The 18,485-nt window shown below is 38.6% G+C and overlaps 1 protein-coding gene across 5 annotated transcripts in view; it reads right to left on the reverse strand.

The window, feature by feature from the left end:
* Positions 1-18,485, reverse strand: part of ATP9B (ATPase phospholipid transporting 9B (putative)) — a 298,695-nt gene that overhangs the window by 49,980 nt on the left and 230,230 nt on the right. For all 5 annotated transcript variants that reach the window (XM_061594081.1, XM_061594072.1, XM_061594100.1 and 2 more), the window contains 2 exons: positions 8,665-8,777; positions 4,384-4,632 (listed from right to left, as the gene is read on the reverse strand). In XM_061594081.1, coding sequence (XP_061450065.1) covers positions 4,384-4,632; positions 8,665-8,777 — 362 coding nt within the window. The remainder of the gene's footprint in view (positions 1-4,383; positions 4,633-8,664; positions 8,778-18,485) is intronic.

The following is an 18,485-nucleotide window of genomic DNA, read 5'->3' on the forward strand; positions in this document are numbered from 1 at the left end:
AAAGGTGAGCTCAGTTCTGGTACTAAAAACAAATTCTTAGGCTGAGCTTGTGCTCAGATCTGCTATTTCTGAGCTATAAGCATCCACCCATCAAGTCACTATTTTGCACTTCTGTTGGTGAATCTTAGGTTTATATTAAAAATACAAAGTTGATCCCAAAAGCCTGAAGTCTGCCAACCTCTGAAATAGAAAGGTAACAACTTACTGCATTCAGCAGTTGTTGTATAAAGTAATAGTTCATATATGTGACCGCTGTAAAATTATTTTGATGTACTCTGTGAAATGTATTTCACATTCTCTTCGCAATGTTAAATGAAGCTTCTCCACTCTAATTTGCATATGAAAATCTTATGACTTTAGTGAACCTTTTTGTTAAACTTTGCATTACTTTTATATTATTTTACTTCCCCTAGTGTTCCTTCACCAAACAGTATCACAAAATCTTACTATGATGTTAAAATATTTCAAATGTTGGAATTACAGATGTTTTAGAATATGTGCAGGTAAAAGGGTAGCCAATAAATAGCTAGTTTATTAGAATTAGTCATCATTAAAATTGTGACTAATCCATCTTCTGTGACCAAAGAGGGGCAAAGGACCTCAAAGGCCCCTGTTCATAGCAAGCTTCTGAATTACTTGGACTTGTGACCTTTGAACTTATTGCTCTACCTACTTAGTTTATATCATTTTACGACTGTTCATTATATTTGTTTACCACCAGCTTTCTATGATTCAACTGGACATAAATATATGATAACAGAACAGAAGTGCAGTTAGGTTTTATCACTGGAGTCCTCAATATGTCCTCTTTCCTTGGTATGCTGTAGAGGGCACAAGGAATAGACAAATGAAACTTTCCATTCTTTCAGAGAAAATGAAATATTGATCACTTATCATAAGAAACAATGAGCTTGGCATAAGCAGAGCTCATGCTATGAATACGGAATAAGTTACTTATCTGAAGCTACAGTAGCTGCATGCATTATAATGAAGGATCCCATGGGTCTTAATTTCTTTATTATGGGACATTTCAATGTCCATAAATATTGTACATATTTGAAACTGAGATCTTCATATTTATTCATTTATTGAGGAATGTTTTCATTATAGCTCAAAGGTTTTAAATTTTAGCAACGGAAGAACAGCCTATGTTTAACCTATCTATATATTTTTCGTTATTGTCTGCTGTGAACATTTTCTGCATTTTTAGACTATATGGTGCAAACTGCTAAGAATCAAAGTATATGCTGTCATATATGAAAAGATGATCCATTAGGTCTATAAATGGTCAGAAAACATTGCATTGTTAAAGACATTGAATGCATAAAATCAGTCTGTCAAATGATACTGTTGCTTATTAACCAAGTATGTTTTGATAGGTCAACAAATGAGGTTAAAAAAGAAAACATCAATTGAACTATTTCCCTAAATAAAGCTCCAGGGTGCAATATTCACAGCACTTTATTCAATAAAAATGCTTTTAAAATGGTACTTGTGTGATTGGGAAACATTGCATCATCTGTCAACCTAACTGCAAGAAAGTTCAATAAGCTAAATAATGAACCATTTACATTATTTTCCTTAGGCTCTAGTGATTTCCAAGGATTGCATCAATAGAACTCTTTTAAAAATTATGATAAAGACTTTCTGGTCTTTTCAGTTCTAGCTTTCTTTTTTGTTATACAATGATTTTAGGTTATTTAAATATTTCCACAACTTTATTTTTGTTTATGCTAACAAATTAAAAAAAACCTTAGGCAATATAAATTTTGCAAGAATTTCAGAAAGATAAACTGTTTTCAAGGATCACAAAGTAAAATTGATATTCAGGATTATGGGTAGTATCTGACTAAGTCATACACAGAGTAGACCCACTGAAATCAATGGGCAAGCTAGTCATGACTAATTTAAGTCCATTAATTTCAATGGGTCTATCAGATACCACCCTTCATTTTGTCTAAATCCTCCCATGCCAAATTTAAAGGATGACATAAAGCAGTGTCAGTCCGCTTGCAGAACAGACTTCTACTTTCACAAATGGACTTCCCTTTCTTCTCCTTCACCCTACACCTGGAAAATCTGCTCTAAAGGTTTGGGGGCCCTCTGGAGCAGAAGGGTGTGTGTGGTGGCTGCAGAAGGGGAAGGGAAATCCACCCGTGTGATACTGAATATGGTCCAAAGTTACTTTGTGGTTGTGCATATCAAGGCACTGAATTACCTCCCATAAAAATGATCACATGCAAAATTCTCTTGCATGTTTACTTCCCTATCTGCTGTTTGATTTCCTCACACATTTTTTCTATTAGTTTATTCAATATTTTGATTTAAATTACAAATAAAGTGGAACAGAAGAACAATGAGTATTCGATAAATAAAAAATGCAGGATAAGGAAACCATAACAATCTCCGAAGCTACTTAATATGCTCCATGTTGGCTCTATGCAGTGTTGTATACCTTTTGTCATGCTCTTTCTGCTGACAATAGGAAGCTGGGGCAAGCATAAATGTTATAATTAAAGCTTGGTTATAAACTGGCCACAATATTTCTTGAATTGTCCAGTTTGGGTGCAAAGTGGGCAGATGCTTAATTGTTACTGATAGCCAAGTAGTGTTAGGAGATCTAATGCTCCAGCTGGTTTACTGGTGAAATTCAGGAGGCATAGAAGTGCAAATCAAAATACTGGGCCTCTTTCTGGATGCTTCCCATTTGTATATCCAGGAGGCAGATCATAATAGTTTCCATCCATGTCCCCCATCCTGTCTTGGAATACTCCACTTTATAGCCTAGTTCCTGTAAAATGGTTTTCAAATTTAAAACACAGTAGAATCAAATAAAATATAGAGAGTCGATTAAAATGAGAACAGCAGTACTTCACTAATAACAGAGTAACCCACCAACACAGCAGCTACAAGATAATTTCAGACTTCCTCAGTCCATCAAATGCTGTTCTAAAAAGAAGACTAGAACAGAATTCACCACACATGCCACCTGGGGAAGAAGTTTCATACACCTGATGCTGCCATTGAGAAGGCCTCCAGTTTGTGTACATTTGCTGAACCTCAGAGCTGGGAGCATCCAAAGCAGAGCACCCTCAGCTACTTTGGGTACAGTCTCAGGATTACCACTGCAGAGGGTTTGCTACCCCTTACCCCTATCGCAAAATGAAAATTTAATTAATTCAGAAGAGGGCAAATACTTCAATATATTTGTTGTTAGCATGCCATTTTTTAAAAAAGAAGAAGAATCAAATAGGGATTTTTGTGAATTTAGAACAAATTGTTTAAACATCATGACTGAATTCTGTAACTGAGTTACAAAATGCTCACTTCACTATAGTTAGATAGCAACATGTTGATCCAAAAAAAATATCATTTTTCAGATTCTTATGTTATGGTTTATATATGCAAGTTGGTCCAAAGGTCCCCAAAGAAGTAAACAGCATATTAATATCAAGAAAGATAATAAATATAATGGGTATCGAACAACATAAGATAACACAAAATGCCTGACAGAAAGTGAACTGGCTAAAATGTAATGGTGATTGACTAACCTAGCACTGCCTCACTCCACCCAGTCACTGCCTTTCACCTCAAGCTCTAGCTCTGTAGTCACCATCCCCCTCTTGTCACATCAGGGTTAAAAAACAGACCCCTCCCTGTATAAAGAGGCTGCCCCCTCACCCTCACGAAACAAGTGAGTTTAGTTCTAACAGTGGGCTAGATCCAAAGATGCCCTTCCTCTTCCAACTGAAGAGATATTGTAAAGATTACCACACCTTCCATAATTTATTTAGTAGATATATTTTCTTTTAAAATCACAGTATTTCAGAGATAACATGACAATCACACTTGTATTCTAAATATTTGAAACCACCTATCTGCCCTTTGTAAGCAAATAAATGTTGCAATGCCATATCATGTTGCTGCCCTGGGCTCTTACTTGGAGAAAGGGCAGGATATAAATAAATAACTAAATAACTAAATAAATACATAAATGCTTGTACAGCTGTAAATGCTGATACTCTATTCAAAGCATTGCTGATACAGCAAGGAGATTCCAGGTGTTGTTATGGTTATTATTATTCCATTACATCCCACCATTCCTTCAAGGAGCTCAAGGTGGCAGATATAGTTCTCCCCCTCTCCATTTTATTCTTACAACAATCCTGTGAGGTAGATTAGGCTAACAAGAAGTGGCTGGCCCAAGGTCACCCAGTGAGTCTCATGGCCAAGTGGGGATTTGAACCCTGGTTTCCCAGCTCCTGGTCCAGCATTCTAATCACTATACCACACTGGCTACATTTGCTATATTTCCTGTAGAAAGGAAGAAATTTAGATATCGTAACTTAGTTTAAACTATAAAAATTAAGATGGCACCCTTACCTCATCAGGGCTAGAAGCTTGGTAAGTTCTATTTTCATCACTGAAATCCTGATCAACCTCAGCATATTCTGTTTCTCCAGTCACTCCTGTTCGGGATTCATACACAGGTGTAACATTGTGGCACAATGCAATAGCTTTTACTGCTTCGTGTATTCGACTGCTGACAGTTTTGCGAACTTTTGGTGCAGAAGACTGCATCTTTCTGGAAGGTGTTGAGCTGGTACCATTTCCACCTGACTGGGAATGTACCTTTAAAAGATAAATAGTATATCAAGATAAAACAAAAAATGTAGCTCATATTGATTACAGCAGGGGTGAGAAAACTTCAGGCTCTACCCTCTACAGCTTTCTATGGAATGATGTGTGTGTGTGTGTGCACGTGTGTGTGCGCATGTGCATGCAGAAACGTGGCTTTTGTGTGGCTGGAATGTAGCCAAAGGCAAGAATCACATCCATTGCTCTGCCCGCTTTTGCACATCCACCACTAGAAAACAGCCCCTGGAAGGCTGCCCATGAGGGAATGAGGCCTGAGATAATAAAACGTTTTCACCCCTGCATTACAGGTATGTGTTGAATCTGTGGTTTTTTTCCTGGAAAATCTGAATTTATGAGGTTATGGCAGAGGCAGGGAACTGGATTTGGCAGGCACCCTGAATCCTTATCACTCCCACTACCCATGGGCCACGTTTGACAAGTGGACGGGGCAGCCCAACTACCTATCACCTGACATCACTATGGTATCAGGTGACCCATTTTCCTTTGCCTGTGTGGTTTGTAATGAAACCTTACATGCAAAGCCCAGTGCTTTGCAAGCACTGATCAACTGATTTGTTGGCACTTGTAAACTCTGTGCCTCCTTGGCTGCCCTAGAGGCTTCCTGATGGGAAACACCCTACTGCAGCCAATCCCGGTGTTGCTTGCTGTCAAGCACTGATCAATGCTATCAGTAAGCATCACTTGTAAAAGAAGAATTGAGAACTCACTCAAGCTCCTGATTGTTTCTTTGGAGCCACCTCCTTACCTCTTCCACTTGTGATGCTGCACATGACTTTAGGTGTGGGACAGGTGGATGTGGTTTGGGGAAAATGACCTTGTATGGCAAAATGGGATCTGTGCAGGGCCTAATGAGGCCCACGGGTTGGAGGTTTCCTACTCCTGCGTTATGTGTTTCTTTAGTTCTTTCACTTAGTCCTTTCCTCAGTTTTAAAACTTGTTTGTTATTGTGTCTTCTTTATTAAGCTTCACTAGCTTCCCTTGGGCTACTCATTCCCATAGAAAATTAACACATTTCAGACAAATTCAAGTTGGCTGGTAAAATCTTTCTTCCCCTTTTTTGAGAAACAATATGCATTGAACAGTATGCATCAGGTCACGTTTCCTTATAAAGATTGGTGCGGGGAGAGAAAATTGCACATGAGATCACCTGGGAGAATCTTCAGCTGTGTGATCATGTGATCTGGCCCAAAGTTCTCCTGTGTATTGTTCTACAATTTACAGTAAAATCTATTTTAGAGTATTTTAGACTTGCTGCTTTAGGGTACCTTTTCATGTTACCTTTTCTGATGTGTTGCTAAGAGGGATACTGGAAACAGGCAGAAGATGTTTCTTCACACCTTCGAAGTTGTCAAAGATGGCTCAGACACAGTGTCTTTTGGGAGAGAATCTACACATTGCAAAACCTTATTTTCAATATGTACCTTAAAAGTATACATCAAGAAAGGTAACTTGGAAAGAGTTCCAAGATGGATTGCGCCTTGAGAGGACAGATTTTATTGACTGCTATATTTTATTGTTTTCCAATGCCTAGGTTTAGGGGTGGGTGGGAATTGCTCTTGTAATAGTCACAAGTGTGTCTGTAAAAAGGCAGGATAATGCATGTTAATGTCCATACTTCTTGGAAAGTGATATCTTAGGCTAGTATTACTAAACAATTACTAAACAATTCCTCTCACCTCACTAGTATTATCAAACCAACTTTTTGTTCTCTACAGGGTAACACCACTGAAATCCAGTTTGGCAAGCAAGCATTTCTTTTCGACTCCATGTACTGATCCACTGAACCGTGAATATTCTGCCCATCAAATTACAGTGTAGTCTAATAAAGGGTTTAACTTTCTGATCATCTGGCACTGCTTTTCAGCTACTGCTTTAAACCTTTGCTTTTACATTCTGCTAACACTGATGCCGTTATAGCCACAAATAAATTAAGCTGATTTACTCCTTCTGAATTATGTTATGTTTATTGATGCTTGTATAATTTAATTTCACACAAATTCCATTAAAGATTATGCCCTCTATCACAAAATGCTTCCAGTGGGGAAATATAATCAGGTTATAATAGATTTGTGTGTTGCATTAGAGTGGACCTACTTTACTGTCATCTTAATAATAAAACTGAACACAAACAAGGGGAAAAAATCAATGCCACATAAGAACTACTGTATAACTGGATGCTTTAATAATCATTGCTTAAATATAAGAATGTGCAATACATACTTTTGGAAGCGACTATTTTCCAAATGAAGGCTATTTCTCAATTTTTCATAATCAGAAAAGATGGCTGAAGTGAATGTGTTATTAGACTATATATAAACAAATAAAAGAAAGGAATTGTCCAAATGAAAGGATTCCTCTCAAGTGCAAGATGCTACCCTGGCTTTTAAAAATATTCTAAAGGTTTTGAGTAAAAATATGCTAAATTCCTTTACTCTGTTTCTCTGCCTCTCATTGCACAGTTAGTTTAGGGTTTATGAAAGAGAATGGGGATATATTTTGTAAATAAAATAGGCCTCTGTAGCCAGTCTTTACAGCAACACCATAATGCATCTGCTGACAACTATGAGTTGAAGCTCCATTTTAATTAACTGGCATGGATATATAATTGACATATTAGGATGTAAGCAAGGTGGGAAACTTTTTGGTCTGCCTAGCAAAGGGGATGTAGCCCACAAACATGTGTCCCGATTTAGGAAACACAATTTGGCCTTAACATATGGACCTGTTCTACAGAATGTGCAAGCCCTACTGCACTTAACGTTGGGAAGAAGAATGCATTCAGAAGTCAAATAAAAAAGTAACACTTGACATTATAAGTGATCAAAAAGTTAAACCTTGTAAAGTCAAAATAATGTTAGAGGAGGGAGATGGCACCACTTATCAGTAGTCTATGGTAGATTTCATTCAAATTGCTGGAGCTTGCTTAGCTGGTATAGCACGGAGAATGGTTAAGCCAGAGAGGTCCCCAGTTTAAGTCTTTGAACTCACTAGGTGCATGAACTCAGTGGGTGCCTCAAACAACCCCCTATCAATCTCTGTATTATGGGATTAAAATACTAGAATATTTTATATGCTTGTTCAAGTACAGGTTCATGAAATGATCTATGTGAAATGATCTGAGTGTATAGCAAAAACATCAACAAATAAAAATAATTTATATCTCATTTTCCCACTTTTGTGATTTTCAAACATCAGATCTATGCAGAAAGTATATGAAGTAATAACTAAGCCTGAAGACTGTTAGTTCAGCGGTTGATAAAATCCTAAACAGAAGTCCTGGAGAGGCTTATAGATGAAGGAACTACATTTTTAAAGGATTTTTTAAAAACCGACTTTTCAACAAAATAAGACATCACACCTTGGCTTCAGACACTTAATGATTACTCTCAGCAACTTCTGCCAATGGAAAATAGCAAGCAAATAAAACGGCAGGCAGGGCTAGATAGCTAAGAGAAGAAAATGAGGATGAAGCAGTGTCAGCATTTCAAATGACAAGCTCCATTCAGATCACACTCCATTAGCCATATGACAGACACATTCACATGGGGGGCATCCTGCTTGTCTCATTCTCTTCCTGCATCTACTGGCAGACAGTAACAGGATGAAGTAGCAACATCAGGCATGAGGGCCCTTGAGCCAAGGATGCTAAGCTTGAGGCCTACTTTCAGGTGAGCAGCAGAGAATTGTTGGGCTGGTGGGAGAGTGCATGGCTTACTGAACATCTTCAGGTCAGCTCAATGCTAGATATTATTATAGGTTTCAATAAAAAAATGGCTGCATCTTTAAGTCAGCCTAGCAGTAGCAATTGGCAGGGTGGTGCTTACAAGACCTCTCATCACCGGCATCGCTATGACTTACGGGGAGGGAGAGCAGGAGGAGGCAGTGAGATCAACAGTATTAGCACTTTTTTCAGAGTACACTATTTTATTTTATTTTAACTCTATAGTAGGGTCTGAGACTGTATTACAGTAACAGTAAGAAAAGTAAGGGGAAAGCACTAAATACCTGAGAATAGGAATTGATAATATGATTCTGAATTTCATCCATTGTATCTGTTCCATATGATACAGTGCCTAGATGAAGGCGCTTAAATACCATCTCATTCTGGGTCAGTGTACCTGTAATATAATAATATGCAGATCAAATATTAATTTAATAATTGATTTCTTGATGGGAGCTTTTTACAGCCCTAATGATTCTCCAGTTTTATTGTTTTATATGTGTCTCTGTAAAAGTGCAATCTTATACCCACTTACCAGGAAGTAAGTTTCACTGAACTCTGTGTAGATATGTATTAGGACTGCACAGTCTGACATTTAGGTGAACTATATATACCAGCTGCATAAACAGAGCCTGAAGGTTGCTATGGAATTAGGCTCAGTTTTACAGTATAATTGTCAAGCTCCAGTATTCTCAAGATATTGGACAGAAGATACCTCTACCAGGACCATAAATTGAATATGGGTTCTATAGTAAGACCCAAGAGCACTACTTAAATCATATACTAGCACACTATAAATCTCAAGACCCATCAAATCTGGTCAATACAGCCTTATATCCAGTTTCATTCTGTACGCTATTCCTGTTGTTTTAACAATGTGACCAGATAAAAAATCCTGTACCCCCCTGTGATGTCATTCACATGCTTAACATCAAAAGGTCTGATTAAACCATGAAACACATGGTTCCCAACAACCGCAAGGCTCCTTCCTGCCCCCAAAGAGTAGCTCCCCCAACTTGTATCACAAGTTTTTTTAAGCAGTCTGGAAAATTAAAAAACAAAATGGTATACCATTGCTCCTATGTGTATATCATTGCTCCTGTTTGAATGTATCTTTTTTCACTTGAACTATTATTCAAATAAACATTGTTTCAACAACAACTTTATTTAAGAGGCTATTGCATCTATGCTCAAAGTTCTCTCCAGAGGGCACAATACAGTCCAGTTTTCCCCTCCCCACCTTCGTGCACAAGCACTCATCATCTTGTTGTGGAGAATGGGGGTCCAGCTACAGTTTACCTATCTCTGTCCAGCCCTTCCCCATCTATTTATCAAAGAATGTCAGTGGATGCACAAGGATATAGAAAGTGTCCCCAGGACCCATATTCCCCATAATAGCCTGGCGAGGGCTGAGTGCCTGTGTGTGCACATATCAAGAGGGGGGGAAATGGGTCACAATATGTCTTATAGTGATCTTACATGGACACCTGCTGAACTGACAATTAACTACCTTTAAAAAAATTATATCAGGAAATGATCTAAGATTGCATCACATTTGCCGATGCATGTAAAGCAGCTAGATGAAAAACATTATTTAATTTGGACATACAAACACACACACACACACACTTTAATAGTTTCATTACCACACCACAGAAGAAAGTATACAATTGTTTTAATCAATATTTTATCTACAGCACTGAGCATTTGAAATTATTCAGACAAAAAGGCATTCCAGTATACTTTCAACATATTGCCATAGGATTTAAGTATGCTTAGTGTGGTGTAGTGGTTAAGGTGTTCGACTATGACCTGGGAGACCGGGGTTCGAATCCCCACACAGCCATGAAGCTCACTGGGTGACCTTGGGCCAGTCACTGCCTCTCAGCCTCAGAGGAAGGCCATGGTAAACCCCCTCTGAATACCGCTTACCATGAAAAACCTAGGGTCGCCATAAGTCGGAATCGACTTGAAGGCAGTCCATTTCCATTTCCATGTATCTCATGTTATACAGCACTTACAGATAGTTAAGATGCCAACATTAATCAAGAACTGCAGAAAAAAAGTTTTTGATAAAAAGAAATGTGAAATACGTTTCTCCACAATAACTACTTGGTAACATGTGTGGAAAATACTGTATGGCAACCCCCCATATACCATGTTGACTTAAACAGGTCACTGGGAATTATCACCACTTCCCATTTCAAGAAGTTTAGCCTGTAATCAGTACTAAACCTTGAATTTCAGAATCAACATAAATAGTATGCTTTTAGAGATCACTTCCGATCTGTAAGAAACTACAGGGTGTCAGTCAAGGAGTGACATTATGCTCACCACTGTCAACAGTGACAAGCTTGATTCCAAGAAAGCTTTAATTGAAGGGTGGGTGATGCAGGGTGCGATGATGAAGCAGAGGCCAGAAGTCATCACTGGACAGGTTCATCTGCTAATTCAGTCAAGGAAGTTTGTATACCATGTTATTTAAGCCTCAGTACAGGGTGAATGATTCCATTATTTGAACTGTGGTGAAACTGAAGTTACTTTTGTCATTTAGTAATTCCCCAGGATGTGTTATTAATTAACCTCCCCCCTTCTATTTTTAAGTGTGCCAACGTAATGGTACTGAAAGGTATGGAATAATAAGTGCTATTTCTAAAAATTCTTTTAATACAAGTATGGCTGAAGTTTACCAACATAACATATGGCTCAAAACCCTTTCAGAGAACAGAAAATATTCTTTTCTGTAGACTGAAGTCTTAGTTTGATCTCATGCCCTCTCTCAGTATTTCAACTAAACACAGCATCATAAGAAAAAGAAAGCTAAAGCATTGGCTACACTATAATTACTGTTCTGAGATTGGATATTGTTTAGACAGAACATCCAGCTTTTGCATCCGAAAGGGAACACCTCTATTTGTGCTCTTGAGGTATGTTCATGGTTGTCTGATTTAGATTTTTCTTTCCAACTGCATATGGCACAGATTCAATTCCCCCTTCCCTTGATTTTTAAAATATTCATGACTTACTCTTGATCATACAATTATAAGACCAAATCAGTTTGAAACATATCTTCAGAGAAGTAACTTTTTTCTTTTTCACACATGGACATATTTATAATAAATAAAAGTGCATGTTTAGTGTTCAGTCCAGAACCATGATAATCAATGGAATTTCTGCCATTTCCTTCAAGCGAGACACCGATCATTGTGTGTTGTGATCCTGCATCCAATTGTGTGCACATAATCCAACAGAAATTAATGAGTACAAGCATATGCAGCATGTTTATCAGCCTTCCAAATATGCCAGGATCAAACACTAGAAGTTATGTTCATGGGGTTCATTCTATAACATTGCGAGGCCATCACTGAAACACCCTGAAAATCCAGCCTCATTAAAGGATGATATGCAAAACAGCCTTTCCTCAGCTGATTTAATAGACACAGATAAACAGAGCATTATTTTATGCAGTATGCAAAGCCCAGAACATAGACAGCTTTACAGGTTTGAAACTAGTATCTTCAGTTGGGCCAGGAAGCAAACATAATAGATATTAGATATTATTATGTAATAGATGTTATTATTAGAGATGAGCTGAATTTCAGAGGGTGGCAACTTTCACAACCTTTGCATCAAAACTATTTAAAACTGAAGTAGACCTTCTTACTGAATCAATAGGCAAGTTATGTCAGTTTAGGTTCATGGTGGTTTGATTACAATACTGTGCATTAAAACATTCAGATATTGCTGCCTCTGAACATAAAGGTTTCATTTATCTATCACTGGTAATATTTATCTGTCCCCTTCTCTTCCATGAATTTGTCCAACTTCCTTTTAAAGTAATTTTAGCCACTGGGTCATCATATACTTCTTAGGCCCTTGCCACACATGCATAATCAGCCCTGAGGTAAGACTAATGGGCTTGGTTCCAATAGTTCATGTGTTCTTCATTCTTGGATTAAATAATCTAAATAGCCTCTAAATTGCCAGTTTGGACATCGGATTAGCACAATAGGGTGGAAATGAACAAATCTAATGAAGGCACAAAGATGCGGGAAATGTGCATAGAGTCTCAAAGGCCATCGAATAAGAGGCTTGAAAAGCCCGCTATTGGAGAAAAACACAGAAGTGGGAGGCATGGCTTCTGCACACTTGTTCAGTGAATGTTAGCAGCGAGTGCACAGATTAACTATGTACTTCTCTTCAAAACAAAGAAGGTGGTGATTCTGACTATCAGTGGTGGAGCATTTGCAGCTCTTCTTAAATGATCTGCTGCATCATAAGTGCACAGAAAAGATGAGAGAAAGAAAAAAAAACACTGATAAAAACAAACCAGAGATAAAATTGAAAAGAAAATAGGGAAATATTTTAAATAATAAGGGAAGAACATTATGAAGCTGGCAAAGGAGCAAAATCTCCTTAGAGGTTCATGACAGAGGTTCAAGAAAGAGAATGGAGGAAGAGATTAGGCATGTGGGTTATACAGCAAAATGGAAAACATTAACTGAAACTTCTATTTCAGATGATACATGGAAATACATCTGGGGTAATATAAATATACAAGGTATTTAATTTTGATAGGTAGCTCAATAAATGTGATATTTGGACTATCTAGGAAATATGGGTATGGCAAGCATTGGAAATATGGCATCACCAAAGTCAGTTTTCTCTATTGTTCGTGGTCTAGTTCCAAGACACAAAAGTACTGGCAGGAAATTGTATAGAATATAAGGAAAGAATGGAGATATCCAATTCAGCTAGACGCTAATGATGCAGTTCCTAAAGACAGAGAAACTGCTCTTTACATTATTTTAGCAGCAAAGATACTTTATGCACAGTACTGGAAAAGGAAAGAAATTGCTGGTACATCCAGTTAAGGGATTTTGTTAGTTTAAGTAAAAATGCTTGGATACTATGGGTGCAACAAAGCAGGTAGAATTTTTAATAGATTTCAACAAGAATAGGCTTGGTTTAAGCCTTTTTTGAACAGTAAACAGAATATTACTGGTTATAACCCTTTATATGTGTGTGATTTGTTTGTCTTCCTCAAACCAATCAGCTACCTGAAGCTTTGTATAATTTTCAAGATTTTATGTGAACTTGTCTCCTTTCCATTGTTATTTATTTCTTGTTGTAATTTTCCATTATTGCTTTTGTAGCTTTATTTGGTAGAGTCAATATAAATCAGTTATTTATGATTATTTATTTCTATACAACTAGCCCAGTATATGGCATAAATATACAGGGTTATACATGTGAAAGTTTTCTTCTGTATTTTGTATTTTCAAATTTAAATAAAGCATATTATAATGAAGAGAAGAAAAAAGAGAGACCAGAGCAGAATGGAACTACTCTCCTCCATGCAGTGTACGAGGGGGTTACCCCACCAGAGCTGACAGGTTGCAGGTATCAGTTTGTAGGCTCCTGAATCCTGATCTACATAGGAGTAGAATCCATGTGTCCCTGCACAGAGACTGTGAAGCAGAAGAAAGCATTACAACTTAATTTTCTTCTTAACTTTGAAAATGGGGGAGGAATCCACTGGTGCACAAACAGACTATCGCTCACACAACAGGGCTTCCTTTTTCTCCTCCTCCCTGCAACCGCCTGTGCATTGCCAGAATCTACTCTGGAAGGCCCCCCAATCCTCCAAAGCAGATTCTGAGAGTGCTGGGAATGTTGCAAGGAGGAAGAAAGTAAGATCAAGTCTCACTGTTCAAGCATAAATCCATTCCTGTTGGAAAGAACCCTAGGTTTTACTAAAATTTTAATTGTAGACAGTTTATAGTAAATGGTAAATTACAGAACCTTTAATAGGCCTGCTAGTTTGAACATTTGGAAGACACAGACACCATGTGGGTACAACCGCTGTAAAGTGATTCAAAGGCTATCACATAAGGAAAGCATAAACAACAAGTTTCTGCTAAAGCGAAATTTTGTATGCTCTTCAATGAAGCAAAGAGTTTTGGCTATGATAGTATCATTAAACACAGAGGAATGCAGGCAAAGAAGAAATTAATTTCTAAAGAAAAAGTCCTGCAGGCATCATTCCATGGGTGACAACAGATGTGGTTCACAACAGAATACTAAGGAAATTTTATTTAAGCAGAAGCAGAGATCTCTGATTAAATATTACTAGATACTAATTTGGCCTAATATCAAAATTCTAATAAAGCCACAATGAAACAAGCAAATACTGCTTAGATAATGATAAGAAATGTTGCTAGGAGTTGCAAGATAATAACATCTCATATTATGTACTTACGCAACTTACAGTTGCTTAATTGCTGTGATGTTTTCCAGAACATATAACACATAGGCATCAAACTCAAATGGGTTGCAGGACCGAAATATCTCCCAAACTCCACCCAAAATTGCTAGTTTTAATGGTTAACCAGTGACAGACCAGTGATGAACTTATAAAAATACACACATACTCCACAACACCAGCCACTCTCAATTCACACCTTTTTTAATAACTTGCTCTAAAAATCCCAGTTTCCATATTCCTACCATCTAAGCCCTCTTTCTAGATGCCACTGCTTGCTCTAAAAATAAAATGGAAAAAAAAAAGCATCAGCTTTCCAAAGCCTCTTTAAAAGCCCCAAGGTCTTGGAACGAGTGGTTGTAGGCCAGCTCCAGACACTCTTGGATGTGACCGATTATCTGGATCCATTTCAGTCGGGTTTCAGGCCTGGTTTTGGCACAGAAACACCCTTGGTCGCCCTGTATGATGACCTTTGTCGGGAGAGACAGGGGGAGTGTGACTCTGCTGATTCTCCTTGATCTCTCAGCAGCTTTCGATACCATCGACCATGGTATCCTTCTGGGGAGACTAGCTGAGTTGGGAGTGGGAGGTACTGCATTGCAGTGGTTCCACTCCTACTTGGCAGGTCGCCTCCAGAAGGTGGTGCTTGGGGAACATTACTCGGCACCCTGGACTCTCCAGTGTGGGGTTCCGCAGGGGTCAGTTCTGTCCCCCATGCTTTTCAACATCTACATGAAACCGTTGGGTGCGGTCATCCGGAGCTTTGGGGTGCATTGCCATCAGTATGCTGATGATACGCAGCTCTATTTCTCCTTTTCATCTTCTTCAGGTGAGGCTGTCAATGTGCTGAACCGAGGCCTGGCTGTGACAATGGACTGGATGAGGGCTAATAAACTGAGGCTCAATCCAGACAAGACTGAGATGCTGCTAGTGGGTGGTTCTTCTGACCAGATGGTGGATGTCCAACCTGTTCTGGATGGGGTTGCACTCCCCCTGAAGAAGCAGGTTCGTAGCTTGGGGGTTCTCCTAGAACCATCTCTGTCACTTGAGGCTCAGGTAGCCTCGGTGGCACAGAGTGCCTTCTACCAACTTCGGTTGGTGGCCCAACTACGTCCCTATCTGGACAGGGATAACCTGGCTTCAGTTGTCCATGGTCTGGTAACCACCAAATTAGATTACTGCAATGCACTCTACGTGGGGCTGCCTTTGAAGACGGTTCGGAAACTGCAGCTTGTGCAAAATGCAGCGGCCAGATTGGTAACAGGGACCAGACGGTCCGAACATACAAAACCGATTCTGGCCAGCTTGAATTGGTTGCCTGTATGTTTCCGAGCTCGATTCAAGGTGCTGGTTTTGACCTATAAAGCCTTATACAGCTTGGGACCACAATACCTGATGGAACACCTCTCCCGATACGAACCCACCCGTACACTATGTTCAAGATCAAAGACCCTCCTCCGGGTCCCTACTCTGAGGGAAGCTGGGAGGGTGGCATCAAGGGAGAGGGCCTTCTCAGTGGTGGCCCCAAAATTATGGAATGATCTTATTGATGAGGTGCACCTGGAGCCAACACTGTTATCTTTTTGGCGCCAGGTCAAGACTTTCCTCTTCTCCCAGGCATTTTAGCATGTGTTTTTAAATTGTTTTTATATTGTTTTGAATTTTAAAATTGTGTTTTAAATTGTTTTTAAAATATGTTTTTAAATTGTGTATTTGTTTTAATGTTTTTGATTGCTGTAAACCGCCCAGAGAGCTTTGGCTATGGGGCGGTATACAAGTGCAATAAATAAATAAATAAAAAGTGTGAGAGCTCTACATTAACAGCAATGATGTTGCTCCTTATCTAGCCCAAAGAAGAAAGTAGTTCTTCCAGGAGAGCAAGAAAGAGGGCAGGGTAACTATAAAAAACATTTACTAAATATCTAAATAAAAGTTTGGGAACGTGGGGTGCTCAGATGTTACTGACTATAACGCTGATCATTACTAACCATGCTGGCTAGGACTGATGCGAGTGGAAATCCAATGGAAGGCCAGAAGTTCCCCATCTGTTACTGTGAAGCTCAGTTCAACTGGAATTGTGCATGTGCCCCAAGACAGTGTGTATTTATTCACTCTCAGTAAAAAGCATAGCACTAGTGTAAGTAAATCAGAGGAAGTTCAAGCCAAAGTAACTACTATGCATAACGAGTTACCTATGTGTAAATCCAATTAATCCCCCAAACCCAATGCCACATCTAATGTAGGAAATGCCTCTAATCCTATCATTAATTATCCCTTGTGAGTGATGGCTTCCCTTTAGTAAGCATATTCTGCTCTAATTAAAAGTAAGCATCCTCTTTTGCATTTACTGGGAAATCCAAGCTCAGCATCTGCTGTGGGCACAAGGATACATTATTTGGTTAAGATGTCCATGTCACTCTACTGTAAATCTGTAGTGGGAAACTTAATTGCTGTGCCTCCTAATGACTCAATTTAATGTTACCATGGTCCTTCTTGGACATCAGTGAAAGCCCCTTTACAAATTCAAGTCACAATCTGATGATAAGCCCCTTCCCTATAACTAAACCTATCTCACATCCCCAAGTTGATCAGTTTTTTGGGATACATCAAGAAGGCTGCTCCATGTCTTCAAGATATTCAAACCCAATGCTGCAGGAGCTGGCTCTCTAGCTTTAGCCATCATCCTTCCCTTCCCTCTGATCTCCATTCCCTTGCCTATGATTTGTGTTTGTTACTTTCTTTGGAACTACTCAGGGCACCTCAGAGGGAGGATCTGGGTAGTGTCTTTCCAGAAAAGACATTTTTCTACATTTGATACTACAAGGAGGGTTCTAAAGAACCCCAAAAGATAGGTTTAGCACTGGGGTTTAGGGATGGGAGAGAAATTTGATCCAGTTTGCATTTAAAGCCAAATTTATCAGACTGGCACTTTCCAGAACTGTATGAGAACCAAAGCACAGTCCGCCTTCAAAATTTGCACTTATCCGAATTTACGATGCAGTTCTCCAGCCAACCAATGTTTACAAAAATGCATATATTAGGGGAAAGTGTGCACAAAATGAATATACTGATGAAAATAACATACAAAAATGCATTACATTAGGATGAATTGCATGCAAAAGATGTCTACATTAGTCAAAACTGCATACAAAAAATATTACGAGAAATTCACACTAAAATACTGAAGAACATTCATGAGAATTTTTTTTAAATTGCAAGTTGCTGCAGAAATGTTGAGAATGAATTTAAGATAGCAAAATGAGAAACCAAGAGGACCAAAACTGACAAATCATTCCACCCTTTCTAGGGTTGATGTGCTGTCTGCCCTTTATGAGGAGGAAAAAGTAGGGCCCTGTTGAATCCTCCAAACCTAGCCCTGATAATGTCACAACATGTTGCGATGAAATCGACTTCGCTGCTTTTCTGTATTCATCCTATGTCAGGATTGGTAACCACTGTATGCCAATCCTCTCATGTCTTTTTGCTTTTTCCATTTTATTCTACTTTTCCCATTTCATGGATCTTGCTTACTTATACCTCTTCTGAAAGCTAAATTCCAGCTATCTGCAAGTGAAAACCTTTGGGGTTTTTTTGGTGCTGCTGGGTTTAAACACCCACTGCAAATATCCATATAAAGCAAAGCTATGCCTATCTCTATAGATCCATTGGGGGCTGCTGAAGTGTTATAGTCCAGGCAATGTGGGGTGAGTAGCATCTGTAGTTTTTAATCACTAATCATTTTACTCTTTTATATTTTGTACTGGTGCTTCAAGTCATAAAGCTATTTTACTTTCTGTCTGCCTTTTTGAGCAAATAAATATTCTACATGATAAAAACTCC

The sequence above is a fragment of the Rhineura floridana genome, chromosome 1 (genome assembly GCF_030035675.1).
Source record: "Rhineura floridana isolate rRhiFlo1 chromosome 1, rRhiFlo1.hap2, whole genome shotgun sequence".
NCBI classification, from domain to species: domain Eukaryota; kingdom Metazoa; phylum Chordata; class Lepidosauria; order Squamata; family Rhineuridae; genus Rhineura; species Rhineura floridana.